The sequence below is a fragment of the Cydia pomonella genome, chromosome 27 (genome assembly GCF_033807575.1).
Source record: "Cydia pomonella isolate Wapato2018A chromosome 27, ilCydPomo1, whole genome shotgun sequence".
NCBI classification, from domain to species: domain Eukaryota; kingdom Metazoa; phylum Arthropoda; class Insecta; order Lepidoptera; family Tortricidae; genus Cydia; species Cydia pomonella.
In genome coordinates, this window is record NC_084729.1 from 6,702,969 (window position 1) to 6,716,997 (window position 14,029).

Sequence of the window (14,029 nt, forward strand, 5' to 3'; positions counted from 1 at the left end):
GAAATAACCAAATACATTATTGAAATGCGATTTATTGGCACTGAGGATTCATTTACAAATTAATTTTGTTTGAATAGTTTATGCTTTTCGTCTTAAAGGCTTATTTCGCCTCTCTCTGGCTACTTCGATTTCAAGTTATTCATGTGTCTAAATCCCTTTAAATGGTCCTCTCTATTCCGTACATCCTTTGGAACTCTGCATTCGCAAACCAGACACTGTAGTTCTCCTTTAATTTCTTCATACGGCTCATTTACATCAAATGTTACATTATTTTTATTGCAGTTTCTTTCAGTCGTGGTCGCTTTGCTTGTATTTTCGATGTTTCTGTCAGTTGTAGCTGCTGCTTTCGGTTTGGTGCTTCTAACATTGTTGGTTTTTCGTAAAGTGTGGTGCTGTGATTGCTTGTGCTTGGCTACGTTTATGTTGCTGATCTTTTGGTTGCATAGTATGCAGTGGCTGTATGCTTCGTTTATCTAAAAAAAAAATAACTTGTAAAACTATGTTCATTTGAACAACGCAAATAGCAAGAGCATATTGATTCATGACTCTTGAAAATTGACCTGTATTATTATGTTTAACAAAACATTTAGATAAGTCCCCAGGATATATTTTCTGGGAGACGACGTATTAGGAGAGCCGACCGCAAGTAGATGGGATTAAGACTAGGGAGAAGAAGAAGATTGGTAAGTTACTCCAAATATTTTGTTTTCCTCATTTTCCTGGATGTGTGATTACAAATTGGCTCGTTTTTTATGGCATTTCTGGTTATTTGCCAGACATGCTGTATCTTAAAATACATATCTGGAAACGCCATTAAAATCTACCAACACTTTAAAAAAAATCGAAGGTGATTAAGAACAAACTCTTAAATAATGGTCCAATTATTCAGTAGAATTATTATTTTGAATTTCTAGCAAAATTGCAATTCTCAACATAGCGAATAATACATATACATACCTCTCTCACGTATTCTCCATCCGTTCCGATTTGAACAACACCACTCATATGATTCACACTGTATTTGTGTGCCTCCTGATTTTTTTCATTGAAAGTGCTATCGCAAACTATGCATTCTATGTCCCCATTTCTGTATATTCTGTGAAAACTGTGGAAATGATCACTATAAACGTTTACAGTATCGTCATTTATCTTTATATGTATTCGGGAATACGATTCTTTAATTTGGAATTGATATTTAGAGTCCATAAATTTGCGCAGCTCTTTTTCATAGGGCTCTCTTGCTGATTTTGCTTTCGGTTCCATAGTTCCTTTTCCGTTTTTTGTCGACGTACCAGGCTCATTTTGACCTGTTCCATTTTCTGTCACATCTTTAGTTTGAGCTTGGCTTTTTGTAGGCGAAACTGAATTTGCAGGAGGCTTATTTTCAGTTTTGTTGGCGCTCGTGTTATTTTTAGGAATATCATCTTTACTGAAATCTTCACTTTTACTTTCTGAGGTCGTATCATTGGTTGCACAGTCCGCAATGGGTTGCATGACTTTTGTAACTACATTATCTGTGATATTTTCTGATTGGAGTTTTATCGTTTGAGTTACCATGGCGACATTAATATTATTGTTCTCTTCAGCTATTTTAAAATATTCTTCATCTTTCTTACCACCAATATGCATTTTATTTTGATTGTTATCAACGTTGTTATCAGCATTTTTTGATTCATCATCATCCCCAACGTATGCTTTCATCAGCTCACAAAGCAGATTATCATGCATCACAGCGACTCGATGCTCTTTTGTCTTGTCATGGTCTTCATCAACAATTGTCGCGCAGTTCACGCAGAAGCGCCCTGTTTGCTTCACGAGGGGAGGGGGGTGCGCGGATATGAGCGCGTGCGTGCGCAGCGTGGCCACGCGAGCGATGCGCGCGTTTGTTTGATGCTTTACGCTCGCATTATGCTCGCGAGCGAACGCTGCTGGCACGTTGATGGCGCATATGTGGCATGTGTAGGTAACGTCTGATAGTTCTGGAACTTCTGGAATGGATATATAGTCGGTTGAGTAATTATAATACCTCTTCTTCCTCGCGTTGTCCCGGCATTTTGCCACGGCTCATGGGAGCCTGGGGTCCGCTTGACAACTAATCCCAAGATTTGGCGTAGGCACTAATTTTTACGAAAGCGACTGCCATCTGCCCTTCCAACCCAGAGGGTAAACTAGGCCTTGTTGGGATTAGTCCGGTTTCCTCACGATGTTTTCCTTCACCGAAAAGCGACTGGTAAATATCAAATGATATTTCGTACATAAGTTCCGAAAAACTCATTGATACGAGCCGGGGTTTGAACCCGCGACCTCCGGATTGCAAGTCGCACGCTCTTACCGCTAGGCCACCAGTAATTAAATACCGCGTACCTTTAAATTAGAGGTTTGAAAATAAATATTGAATAGTTGTCTAATTTGCTTTTGATAATTGTGACATGTTTAGCATCGCAATTAGTTTGATTTCGTGAAAGGTGACATTATATTATTTATCTTGCAATTATACTCTGACTAACCAACTTTGTCAGTAGAAAAAGGCATGAAATTCAAAATCTGTATGGGAAAGCGATCGTTTGCTCCTACATTTTTCATATTTACCGCCTTTTCTACTGACAAATCTGGTTTGCCAGAGTATATTATGATAGTAGGTGTATACAGGATGATTCAGGAGACGTGAGCAGGATCAAGCCTGCATATTCGGTAAATTATTAGCAACTGTTTCGTACCAGTATTTGTGAGATTAACGTTAATTTAATTTTTACTGTTAAAAAAAAAGAGTTTTATTTTATTTACGATATTTATGGTCACCCTCTTTGTTTTATCCATAATAAGTGACAAATTGAATGTCATCGGAGTCTGGTTACTTTTATAAAATCGTATCTCACTCAAGTGTGACATTTTATTTTCTTCATAATCAAAGTGCTGTCATAACGGTTAAAGAGGTTTTATCTTTGTTAATTAAGTGTTGTAGGGTGTCCATGATTGTAGATAATCAAATTTGTCCTTAAGAAAAAGTTAAATAACAGATAAAAAGCGTGATTGTTTTACTTAAATATGATGGTGAACGATTCATTAACATTTACTGATTGTGTAGGCTTAGTCCAGCTCACGTCTCATGAATCACCCTGTATAGTAAGTGGTACGGATCCGTACGCCGCTGCGGTGTGCGAGCGGGACTGCGCTATATACGTATACAGCGCTGTCATGCTCACACATCATAGTGTGATAACCGCGTAAACCCTACCCGCATGCTCCTTGATGACTTGGAACTGAAAGTGCTCCTTCTTCAAGAAGTCGTTGTTGTGGACGCGCAGGGGCAGCAGCGCCAGATCCAGTTCGTCTAATCGTATTGAGTACGTCGTCATTCTGAAACTGTGTAGGACATTTTAAACGGGTCACATTACATACAACGGGAGACCCTCGCGCGCAAAAATTGTTATATATTTGTAAGATGCGTTTTAGACCTATGTTTGTGATTTTTGTATATCGAGCGAAACTCAAAAAATCAGTACCCGTACCATGAGTCTCTGACAGTCGGCCCGATTCTAAGAATGTTCTGCTTTAGATAAGTTCTCATTTCGATATCGTTTGTATGTCGTATAATTGACAGAAGCAGCTCGATTCGGGCAATCATGTCACTTGGCCTTGACCTTAGAAATATCGTAGATAGATCTTATTGCGATCACAGCGGAATCGAAATAAACGTCAATTTTGACATGTCGTTTAGTTATCGTTATCGATCTTTCCAAGATCTTAAATGTGTCTTAATAATTCTTCGAATCGGGCCGAGTGTCAAAACTGACATATACGCTATCGAGAACGTAATTTACTTTCTATACTTACATCTCGCTCGCACTTATAAGCGAGTACGAGCGAGATGCATAGAAAGTAAGTTACGTTCTGAACGCCGAACTGGTAGCCACAAATAAATAATAACAATAATTCAGCTTATATACGTCGGTACGTCCCACTGCTGGGCACAGGCACAAAATAAAAAATAAACAGAAGGTCCGTTCTCCCCGTTCTTGAAAATACATACCTAAACTTGCCCGACTCACTAGGGTTGCTTCTGTATTAATTTCGAATTTTAAAAAGGAGTAGGTAATATAAGTTTACAGACATACATACATCCATTCGTTTATACATACATCTTATCATGTTTACATTTCTTAGAGACTGCATTTTGACGTACATGACAGTAGGTACCTAAGTAGCGGCGGGGACGTCAAGTGAGCAACGCGCGCACAGCCCGACTAAGCTCTGCCCGAGAGTGCCCGAGAACGCCTGTAAATGTAACGTCTGTGTGCGTAAATGGCACTTTGTACTGAGCGGACTCTCTGCTCCGGCGCGCGCCGCCGCTATTTACTTTGTGGTATAGGCCTCCTCTCTGGTTGCCACAATTGTTTCGAATCGATGAAGCTACTAGAGAAAGCCCTTACTCCTGAAGCTTTCTAATAAAATTTTTGGCAACCGTGTTGTGATGTCAAAAAGCGCTCTGATTTTCAAAAACCCGACTGGCTTAAACTACTGCACCTTAAGGTATTGCCTTTAAGATTAGAACTGAACGGACTGAACCCCTAGTGTAAATTTATTCGATATCGTGACGTCACGGACGCGGTTGCGTTAAGACTCATTTTGTATGGGATTTAAAAACAGCGCCCCAAGCGGGACGTTTAGGAAACTCAAAATCGAATAAATTTACACTGGGGGTTCTGAATAAGTATTATTATTTTTTGTTATTGGTTTATGTATAGAAAAAGACTTTTGATCTAGGTATTCGCCATTTGCACAGGGTGCTTGGTGGAATAAATAAAGGCAATGATGGGTCGATGTATAAGCGATGGTGGCCTATCGGTAAGAGCGTACGACTTTCAATCCGGAGATTGCGGGTTCAAACCCCGGCTCGTAACAATAAATAGCTCATATTAGGAACTTACGTACGAAATATCATTTGATATTCACCAGTCTCTTTTCGGTGAAGGAAAACATCGTAAGGAAACCGAACTAATCCCAATAAAGCCTAGTTTACCCTCTGGGTCTGAAGGTCAGATGGTAGTCGCTTTCGTAAAAACTAGAGCCTACGCCAATTCAAGGGATTAGTTGCCAAGCGGACCCCATGAGCCGTGGCATAAATGTCGGGACAACCCTAGGAAGAAGAAGAATAATTAGTCGATGTGCCAAAAGTGCCATGATGCCGGCGGTCAAACACTGTGCGAGTGGGATAGCAATATAATTGCGCGCGTGTGTGATAGATATAGGAACAGGCGGGCCAATGTACGAAATTCCTCCTGGTAAGCGTCCTTTCATATCTCATTGATAAATGATAACTGAGGCATTTCGATAAAACTAAGAAGCCGATATTTGGCATGATAACGGTTGATAACTTAGCTATTACTCAACGATACATATAACTGTTTTGTCCCGTGTATATGTATGTCATTTTGCCCAATTGTAAACAAGGTGGATTAAAAATTATATTTAATTAAAGGGTCATTCTACTTTTTACTGCAGGTTTTTTTGTCCCCAAAAGCAAGTGTTTTTATACATACATATTTGTATTTTTTTTTAATAGCCTACATTGTGTGCCACTGCTAGGCAAAGGCCTTTCCTGTCTTCCGCCACTCGTCACGGTTGTCGCCACTGAATGAGTCCAGGTCGTCTCACCATCTCGTTTTTGGCCTGCCTCTGCCTCGGGTGATCTGTGGTGCCCATTCGGTCTATATTTTGGCCCATCTGTCCGGGTGCATCCTACAGATGTGTCCCGCCCAATCCCAGTTGAGTTTGAGTTTGCGTAAATTATGTAATTTTTTGAAATTGTATTTCAATATAAAGCACATTTTAATGCCGCACTAACGATACCTTGGAAATATTATCTATTATATTTTTTTTTTTAATACCAAGTTGTCATTATAAGTAAAATGGCAGGGACGGTAACATAGTTGTATATTTGCATACTCCAGGCTATAAATTATAAAAATAAAAAAAGCCAAGGGTCAAATATTGAAGCTTGTTCTGTGCTTATCATGTTTTATTAGCTAGTGTAAGTTAAAATAAAAATCGCAATAACCTTCAGTAAAAAGTAGAATGACCCTAAAATAACTGCCCATTGTAGTAAAATTAAGACAAATCATTAAGTTAATTTTTTTTTAAACTACGTCGGTGGCAAACAAACATACGGCCCGGCTGATGGTAAGCAGTCTCCGTAGCCTATGTACGCCTGCAACTCCAGAGGAGTAACATGCGCGTTGCCGACCCTAACACTCCACAACCTCCTTGAGCTCTGGCAACCTTACTCACCGGCAGGAACATAACATTATGAATAGGGTCTAATGTTATTTGGCTGCGGTTTTCTGTAAGGTGGAGGTACTTCCCCAGTTGGGCTCTGCTCTAGATCTGTAATGACATCCGCTGTGCTGTGCCCTTCCACACAAAGCGTGATGACATTCACAATGCCCATACCTCTCTTTTGGACGCAGTTTAAGAAGTTTTACATCACTGGTATTCAGTTTTAGTCAAAATAATCACACCACTACTACACATAATCCTCATGAAAACTGAGAAAACTCATGTATAAAATAAACTTATATGGGCACCAAAAACGTTCACACTCATTACTTCGATTCGACTAAGCCAATGATACTGGGCATCTCGCAGGATTGTAAAAATGGCAGCTGTGAGTTGTTGCTGTGTCGATAAACTCACTACAGCCCGCCAATTTCGAAATAAACCCACTGTGTCATTTTATCCGTATGCAGGATAAAAGGCTGACTGCCACGCGTCACGTCCCCGACAGTACACCGTGGAATGCCTCAACTGTCAAATACTTGTGTCCCATAGCCGCCAGGCGGGCGGCACTGCCCCGCACACAGCCAACAGCAGAGAGCACGAACAATGATATAATAATAATATAATAAATAATAAATAATATTATAGGACATTATTACACAAATTGACTAAAGTCCTACAGTAAGCTCAATAAGGCTTGTGTTGAGGGTACTTAGACAACGATATATATAATATATAAATACTTAAATACATAGAAAACACCCATGACTCAGGACATCACACAAATCTCATCCATCTCCATGCTCATCACACAAATAAATGCCCTTACCAGGATTTGAACCCGGGACCATCAGCTTCGTAGGCAGGGTCACTACCCACTAGGCCAAAGTGGTCGTCAAGCCATGAGAAACCCTAACTATAAACGTGTTGATTTCTTGTTGTCGGTTGTTGAGTCGGCAATTGAAACATTCCGCACAGATGTGACTGCTGACAATAAACAACCGGCCCGTCTCCGAAACAAAGACTGTTATTTAAGCCGCCGGCATACAATCGAGGTAAACTCTCATTTTAAAACGACATTTCAGACATGAATATTCAAGTACCTAACTGTGACATAATAAAAAAATAAATATTATAGGACATTATTACACAAATTCACTAAGTCCCACAGTAAGCTCAATAAGGCTTGTGTTAAGGGTACTTAGACAACGATATAATTATATAATATATAAATACTTAAATAAATAGAAAACGCCCATGACTCAGGAACAAATATCACATCACACGAATAAATGCCCTTACCAGGATTTGAATCCGGGATCATCGGCTTCATATGCAGGGTCACTACCCACTAGGCCAAACCGGTCGTCAAATAACACCTTTGACATAACACCTTTTTCGGCAGTCGGGTAAAATAAAAGTTAATAAGGTTTGGTGGGATAGGAGAAACCATGCAGCAAACACTTGCAGGGAATAGATATTTAGAGATACTCAAATATATTGAAGACAATAATATTAACTTAAAAAATCTTAGCAGGACTTTTCTCATACGGTTTCTCTTGCCCCGAGCAAAATAAACTATACAGGTTGGAAAAAAATTATGGGCCCTGGCGGGAAAGCATCTTAACCTTAAGTTAGTTCATTTTACTTAAATAACATTTTTTTTTAAATAATCAATGCTGCATTAAAAAAACAGTTGTCTCGCTCGGGAACCAAGCCAACTAAAATTTCCAAAAAATATAAATTTGCACCAGTCGATGAATTTAATAATGTTAAAATATCTCCAAAAAACATTAGGTCTGTCGTACGAAATAACCATAAACTTTAAAATTTTGTACACAAGAATATTTGCCGACAAACTAATTGTAAAAAATCTTTGAATGCAGTTTTGTTTCTTTTTAAAAATAAAAGATTGTTTCCTATAAGTAAAATGAACTAACTTAAGGTTTTAAAGTACTTTGCCTGCAAGACCCATACATTTTTTCCGTTCCATTCCCTCACCCCACCTGACTTTAATACATAAATTAATGGTATGTACGAACCTGGCCTATTAATAACCAATTTGTCACCAGCACACAACCGACCACCCAAGCCACCGGATTTTAACTAACAACAGACCATTGATAGCGAAATTCTTCTTAACACTTCATAAATACAACATCGTAATGACTCATTTCCGTTTTCTACACGATCGGGTACAGCCCTAGTTACTACAGTCATAAATATTAGAATTTCGTGAACAAAAACGACGCTTAAGTCATTTTGGCTTTCAGTTCACACATTACAATAACATTAAGGTTAGATTAACTGTACTTAGGATTTTAATGAACTTAATCCCTTTTAATATAACTTGGGATGTTTAGGGATCCTTGCTAGAGATTTAATGTATTTTTTTAAATTCGTTGTGAAAAGATACTTGTTTAATTTTCAATTTGTTTGTTATAATGTGTGTTTTTAAATTTTTTTGCTTCAAATATTGTATTACGCTTCGTGCTGCACACGGTCATGGCCCCGACGGAAGACCAGCGCTAGCCCAGCCAGGCTAGCAACGTGCTGAGTCGGGACCATTTCATGGCTTATATGTTGTTTCGTTACTTGTTGTTTTTAGGGTTACGTATCTCGAAAGGAAAAAACTGAACCATTATGGGATCACTTTGTTGTCCGCCCGTCCGTCCGTCTGTCTGTCTGTCAAGACCCTTTTTCTCGGGAACGCGTGGAGGTATCAAGCTGGAATCTATATCAAATACTCAGGTCTACTGTCCCTTTTAGCTGTGAAAAAATCAATCTTCTAAGCCAACGCAATCAAAAGATACAGCCGTTTATGCCGCAAATTTTCGACACTCGCAAGGGAATCAAAACCTACAGGGTACTTCCCGTGAACTCAGAATCTTGAAATTTGGCACGAAGCAACGTCTTATAGCACAGATAAAGGAAAAGTTGCGAAAACCGTAAATTTTTTATTACATATATCATATAATAATATATACCTACAAGTTTGTACGGAACCCTCGGTTCGCGAGTCCGACTCGCACTTGGCCGTATTTTATTCTCTTTAATTTTGCCACCAATCAACGCAGGCTACAGGTCTCTACTACGTATACGTATTGGGTGCGTTAACGATTGGCACGTTGGCTAAGCACCCTGCTTGCAAAATTTGAAATTCGCTAACTTTTGTACAGGATTTATTAATAAACATACGGATCCCTAAGTAATAAAATAACACCTTTATCTAATTGATGAATCTACGACAATTAGTTAAGGACCCTGGATTAATTTAGTAAAAGATCCAATTAATAATTGGGTATTAATCCCTATTCATCGTATACATGTGAAAGTAACACTGTCTGTTACTTAAACCGCTGAACCGATTTAGATTACCTATGGAGATCGATAGTTCGAAGCCCACGAAAGAACAAAGGGTACGAGGTCTCGGACAGTAGCAAGGTGGATTTTGGATATAACGACGATGAAGGGACCATTGTCATTTCGTCGTTATAGGCAAGCAAAGGTTAACAGATAAAGACACGTCTGTAAAAAATAACTCCGAAGTAGTACGTTTCGAACGAGTGTTCACGCTATAGCCCTATCTACCATTAAACAAAAGGTCACCACAATTGCTAAACATTTGTTGATGTAGGTAAACAAAAGATAAGAAAGGAAGCTCATTTTCCTTTGACGATCGACTTCGGTCGCAATATCTGATTGTTAATCTCAGAATTTGTTACAAATAGTTCATTAAAAAACGTCGCTACACCCGAAGTCGCTATATTCACATAAATCTTGTACTAAAGTATGACTTCAACTTCAACATTTATTCAGCAAATAGGCCACATGGGCACTTTTACACGTCAACATGGCATTTACATGCAAGCAAAAACAACCACATCAACAATTATAAAATACAATTCATTGAAAATATTAATGCAAACTAAAGTATTACATATTAATTTTTATGTTTTACTTTGTATGTTACTAACACACATATGGGCTGTAAATGCCTGAAATAAATGATTATTTAATTTAATTTAATTATTGCTTAAAGTAAAAGTAAGTAAAGTATTATTATTTCTTAGAGATGTATAAAGTCTCTAAATGTGGAATTACAATAAAAAAAACTAAAATAGTAATAATAAAAAAAACAAACAAATACAAAAAATCTAAAATTATTTAGAGGTGTAAATATGTTTAAATGTCTGAACTAAATGATTTTTATTAAATTATCCTTAGAGATGTATAGAGTCTCTAAGAGTCAAAATTCTGTACCGGTTTGTCGGCTAGTAATAGACGTAATTAAATAAATAAATATTATAGGACATTATTACACAAATTGATTAAGTCCCACAGTAAGCTCAATAAGGCTTGTGTTGAGGGTACTTAGACAACGATATAAATATTTATAAAATACTTAAATACATAGAAAACATCCATGACTCAGAAACAAATATTCATGATCATCACACGAATAAATGCCCTTACCAGGATTTGAACCCGGGACCATCAGCTTCTTAGGCAGGGTCACTACCCAAGTACCCACTAGGCCAAACCGGTCGTCAAACATTCATTACGATAAAAGAAACATACGAGAACCGAATGAGATGTCTCACTGTAATTATACTCAAAAATAAAGTTAGCTTAAACAGACCATGACAGAGCATGACATGTTCAAGCTGACGGGATATATTAATATTTAAATAGTAATAACATGTAGCTGAGACACAACAGTATGTTATATAAAAGACGGTATGTTTTAAATTAGACTTCCTATTTTTCATATAAAATAATTATTATCTTTAATGTAAGTACGCTATCATCAATGTAATTGACGTTGCAGTACGGCTACTACCAGTTTGACACTGACATATTCGCTAGCGTGTGCGTAACTTACTTTCTATGCATCTTGCTCGTATCGCATATCAGTGCGAGCGAGATGTATAGAAAGTTATGCAGACTGCTAAGGCAGTTGTGGTAAGGTTACTTGTCACTCTTTAATTCGTACGCAATTAGTTTGCGTCTAATAAACTGTAAAGTGTACAGTCACGTCTGAAAATATCGATACGATCGGAGTGCCAAAAATATGTATACACGACCTTATGGCCCATACATTAGGATAGTGTATACATATTTTTCGCACTTTGTCCGTATCGATATTTTCAGACGTGACCGTACTAAACATCAAAACACAAGTTATTTTTTAAAGTCGCTGAACAAATGTTGGTGGGTTTGAGATTTTTAATTTATTGCTCCTGTTACAGGGTCCATATAATACTAAACGGTATCTTATCAGTATATATAAAAAAGGTTGGAATGTATAAACATGAAGTTAACAATACAAAACGCCACGTTTCAGCTACGCCCTTATGTCGTACCTACTGGTATCATGTTTCGCTGAACCAAGCGATAAGGCAAGGTTAAGTAGGGAGGGAATTCACCGCTTCTGTGTTGCTAGTTATTGTATTCGCTACGTACTTTACTACCATTTTAAGAGGAAAGGGGACTGCCGCTTCGCCATAGTCTCCGTAGTCCCCATTTTCCTCTCTGGGTGCTCAAAAAAAGTTATAGAGGGAAAGGCTTGGAACACATTTTTGGACTTCGTAATTTTGTTTAGAGTTTTAGACTAATAGTTAAGGAGGTGAACATATCAAAAGTCCCGGGCCGAAGGCCTTGAGCCGGGGGAGAGGAGAGTTCGAAGGACCGATTTTTAGGTTTTTTTGATTATATCATTGCAGTGAGTTTTAAATGCCATAGACCCACTGGTGCCTTTATGCCAATGCCTGCCATTTTGACCTTTTTTCAAAAAACGAAACGACAGAAAAATTCTGTCCAACTATCGAACCTGCTCACAAAATTTTACGAGAATATCAGGACTTACGAAAGCATTTTTGCCCAAGCCTGATGCTTTTGATCATCAGCCAACTGAGAACTTCGGTGACGCTCGGTTAACAATGACGTAGTTTTATTTATATACAGATACATACTTAACTTTTGACCGCAGGTTGTCTATCGGGGCTCCACAGGCATTGTATCTCGTAAATAACAAATCGGGTGCGATTTTCAGTAATTTCCGGCAGTAGGTGCAACGAATTGAATCGATCAAGCAAATGCCGCACTGTAACGCATTATTTATTTATTAAGTTATAATATGGTTGCTTTCCCTTTTGGAGCTTTTAAAGACTAAAATCGTATTGATTTTTTTATTTTATTTTTATACTACGTCAGTGGCAAACAAGCATACGGCCCGCCTGATGGTAAGAAGTTTCCGTAGCCTATGTACGATTGCAACTCCAGAGGAGTTGCACGCGCGTTGCCGACCCTATATACCCGAATAAACGGCATTTATTCTTTTCAGGTCATGGGCTTCGGTCTGTTCCTCATGGACTCAGACGCCTGCAACATCAACCGTCTGGACCAGAAGAAAAAGATCCGCCTCGACAGGATCGATAGGATCTTCAAGGTAAATTACAACTGTTTTATAGAACTTTACAATAGGATGTTTGAGGGAAAACACTTTGTTTATTCAAACTATTAAAACAATTTTTCTTCTTCTTCTTCGTTATACTCTTAACAGAGTGGTCATGGCCTTCATGACAACAAAACAATTAGCCACTACTTATTAGACCGTGGGCTAGGCGCAAATTTCGTCTGTCATCGCATCCCGGGTTGGTGTTTCTCAACCCTCATACGGAGCGACAGCTGACGTTCAAGAGAGTTCATTATATATCACACTTTGCGAGTTATCGCCTGGTATCCTATTGGTCATGGAAATCTGTTCCCATGGTCTATATGGAGTTTATACGGAACACAGACTTGTGACTTGTGACATTACGATTTGTGTGTTGACCCAAGTACCCTTTTGCAATGGAAACATTAATTGATCGCAATTGGTGACTTATTTTTAATATTTCTATTTTTACAGAACTTGGAGGTGGTGCCTCTATTCGGCGATATGCAAATCGCGCCGTTTAACTACATCAAGCGTTCTAAGCACTACGACCCGAGCAAGTACGTTAGGTTTACATTATCCATATCCCTTCAAAATTAAGGAGTACAGACTTCGTTTTTGAGAGATGTTCAAAAATCCAAAAGGAGGTTTATCAGCAAGAGCGTAGTATTCTGAGCGTGAAGTCAACCGATCGCGTTAGGAATTCAATACTGCGCCCCAAAACGCGAATAACTGACGTAGCTGAAACTGCTGCCAAACTTAAACCCTTAAAGCTCAAAGTTTTATCAAGGTTCATGCCTCCTCGGCGTCCAATTACCTATACTTAGGGTTCCTACACGTCCCGTACCTATATACGGAACTGTCTCGGTATTACAGTGCCGCATCCAGTATTTTTCCCGTCCCGTTTTTGTCCCGTATATTTATACCGCTATAGAATGCAAAATAGGCGCCAGTCGTCGAGCTGCGGAAAATCGCCCGTATACAATACAATACAATAACACTATAACGCTATAGAATTACCTATGGTCACAATCACCCATGAATCACAATCTGTTTAACCATCTAGTTTTATTACTTACTGAGTTGGAGCTAGGTAGAAAATGTATATGCACCCTCACCCTTACACCGTTACTTTTGTCGCCTATCAGTTCCGAATAATTATGGTAACCTGGTTAAGAAAAAAATACAAAAAGATGGTCAAAAGTTATGTTGTTATTAAACTACATTGCGAAATAAAGGGTTAAATAGGACTGGGCAGGACATGTTTGTCATGAAACGTGTGCCAGAGGTCGCACCTCCCCACAGAGCACTTTT

General features: G+C 38.5%; 2 protein-coding genes across 2 annotated transcripts in view; one reads left to right on the forward strand and one right to left on the reverse strand.

The window, feature by feature from the left end:
- LOC133532670 (cytoplasmic FMR1-interacting protein) overlaps positions 1-14,029 on the forward strand; it is a 97,242-nt gene that overhangs the window by 41,410 nt on the left and 41,803 nt on the right. Inside the window, exons 7-8 of the mRNA XM_061871434.1 lie at positions 12,623-12,727; positions 13,190-13,275. Coding sequence (XP_061727418.1) covers positions 12,623-12,727; positions 13,190-13,275 — 191 coding nt within the window. The remainder of the gene's footprint in view (positions 1-12,622; positions 12,728-13,189; positions 13,276-14,029) is intronic.
- On the reverse strand, positions 13-8,887 carry LOC133532454 (probable serine/threonine-protein kinase DDB_G0283337). The gene is made up of 4 exons (XM_061871129.1): positions 8,319-8,887; positions 3,236-3,363; positions 958-1,988; positions 13-473 (listed from the first exon to the last, which is right to left on the reverse strand). The coding sequence occupies exons 2-4, from the start codon at positions 3,354-3,356 to the stop codon at positions 120-122; spliced, it is 1,506 nt and encodes a 501-aa protein (XP_061727113.1). The 5' UTR covers positions 3,357-3,363; positions 8,319-8,887; the 3' UTR covers positions 13-119.

Excerpts from the sequence above, each read along its gene's own strand:
- LOC133532454 (XM_061871129.1), bottom strand. The coding sequence starts at position 3,356 with ATGACGACGTACTCAATACGATTAGACGAACTGGATCTGGCGCTGCTG. Across the intron at positions 1,989-3,235 it reads AGTCATCAAGGAGCATGCGG|AAGTTCCAGAACTATCAGAC; the intron begins GTAGGGTTTACG and ends TATCCATTCCAG. Across the intron at positions 474-957 it reads ATGGAGAATACGTGAGAGAG|ATAAACGAAGCATACAGCCA; the intron begins GTATGTATATGT and ends TTTTTTTTTTAG.